Raw genomic sequence first — 1,557 nt, forward strand, 5'->3', positions numbered from 1 at the left:
ATGAAATTCCTAATCATATTTGCGTGTGTGCTAAGTTATTTGAGCTTCTGTATGGCTGTACCTCATCCTCCGGCAACGACTGCAGCACCCATCAAAGGTACATATGACAGTCGTTTCGATAATATCGATGTGGATGAGATACTACAACAGGAACGTCTATTGAAGAATTATGTCAAGTGTTTGGAGGGAACGGGTCCTTGCACTCCCGATGGCAAGGCCTTGAAAGGTGGGTAGAAGGAAGGAAGAAGAGCTGATTTTAATAAGTATTGACTTCGATAAAATAAATAAAATAAAACAAACTTATTACTAATAAAAATATAATAAAAACACGATCATGTACATAGAAGCCAGGGCTTAAATGATGTCCATCCACCTACAGGATGTTGTCTTTACTCCAATGGAATTTATTTAAGAATCCTTTGAAATGTATAGCCGAATTCAACAACATTCAATTTGAATGACTTTGGAAGAACCTGACTTTTCTGAAAAATTTCCCCAAATATTTGTTTTTTAATCAATCACAAGGTTTAAATAAACATAGGGCCGGACTTAACTTAATCAAATTTTTTAAGTTGTTTTTATTATTTAATTTTTAATCACATATTATTTTATTGAATTAATTATAATCACCTTGACACCTGTCCTTTATATTTTTACCTTTACCCCTATCTGGTTAATTTCTACAGACTTCTATAGACTTTTCCAATTTCAGAGACTCTACCCGACGCTATAGCGACCAATTGCGTCAAATGTACGCCCAAACAGAAGGAGGGTTCGGACAAGGTGACACATTTTCTTATCGACAATCGTCGCGAGGATTGGGAACGTTTGGAGAAAATTTACGATCCCGAGGGTACCTATCGCAAGGCATATCTGGCGGAAAAGGAGACTTCTACAACTACGAATACTAAAAACGATGATGATGGAGGTAGCAATAAATGATATTGGCTTCCAATGGCTGTGACTTTTGGCAATGTTCCAATGATTATGAGTATATATTTACTTTAAGTATATAATGATTTATATACATTATTAGAATTAAGTTAATATTTTTTAGATATAAGAACATGAAAATATATTTAAGAGAGCATTTAAAAAAAAACTTGGATCTAATGGGAAGGAGGGCTGGAAAAATATACAAAAAGGAAATTATCTGTTTAGAAGACCTGAAGAAAGCTGTTGCCCTTGGAAGAAGGACTTCTCACTTTAGAAGAGAAGAGTCCTTTAGGAGAAAAAGAGTCCTTTAGGAGAGAAGGACTGAAAACGGCTGGTATTTTTATGAGAGATCTGAGACAGGTTTTATGTTTAGAAATTACCTAAATAAGATCCTATGACTTCATGAAAGGGTGGAAGGACCTTCTTCAGGTCTTCGACTTCTCACTGTCGAAGATCTGAAGAAGGTCATTCCACCCTAATATATATGAAATATTTATAAAATCTGAAGAAGGCGATCTGGCTAAAAAACATATAGAAGATTTTCTGGCTATAGAAAAGTTCGAAGGCATTTATATAAGTAATCCTGTTTTCAAAATGAAATGCATCTCTCAATTAGCACCT

General features: G+C 34.7%; 1 protein-coding gene across 1 annotated transcript; it reads left to right on the forward strand.

Moving 5' to 3' along the window:
- On the forward strand, positions 1-942 carry LOC133325832 (putative odorant-binding protein A10). Its single transcript, XM_061534552.1, has 2 exons — positions 1-226; positions 713-942. The coding sequence occupies exons 1-2, from the start codon at positions 1-3 to the stop codon at positions 940-942; spliced, it is 456 nt and encodes a 151-aa protein (XP_061390536.1).
- Positions 943-1,557: the final 615 nt, after the last annotated feature.

This window comes from Musca vetustissima, unplaced genomic scaffold (genome assembly GCF_032173495.1).
Source record: "Musca vetustissima isolate MV318-11 ecotype Yass unplaced genomic scaffold, APGP_CSIRO_Mvet_v1 utg8224, whole genome shotgun sequence".
NCBI lineage: Eukaryota > Metazoa > Arthropoda > Insecta > Diptera > Muscidae > Musca > Musca vetustissima.

What these genes read in the sequence shown, in the direction of transcription:
- LOC133325832 (XM_061534552.1), top strand. Translation starts at nt 1, where the DNA reads ATGAAATTCCTAATCATATTTGCGTGTGTGCTAAGTTATTTGAGCTTC. An exon ending in CGATGGCAAGGCCTTGAAAG is followed by an intron (nt 227 to 712) that starts GTGGGTAGAAGG and finishes TTCCAATTTCAG; the next exon opens with AGACTCTACCCGACGCTATA.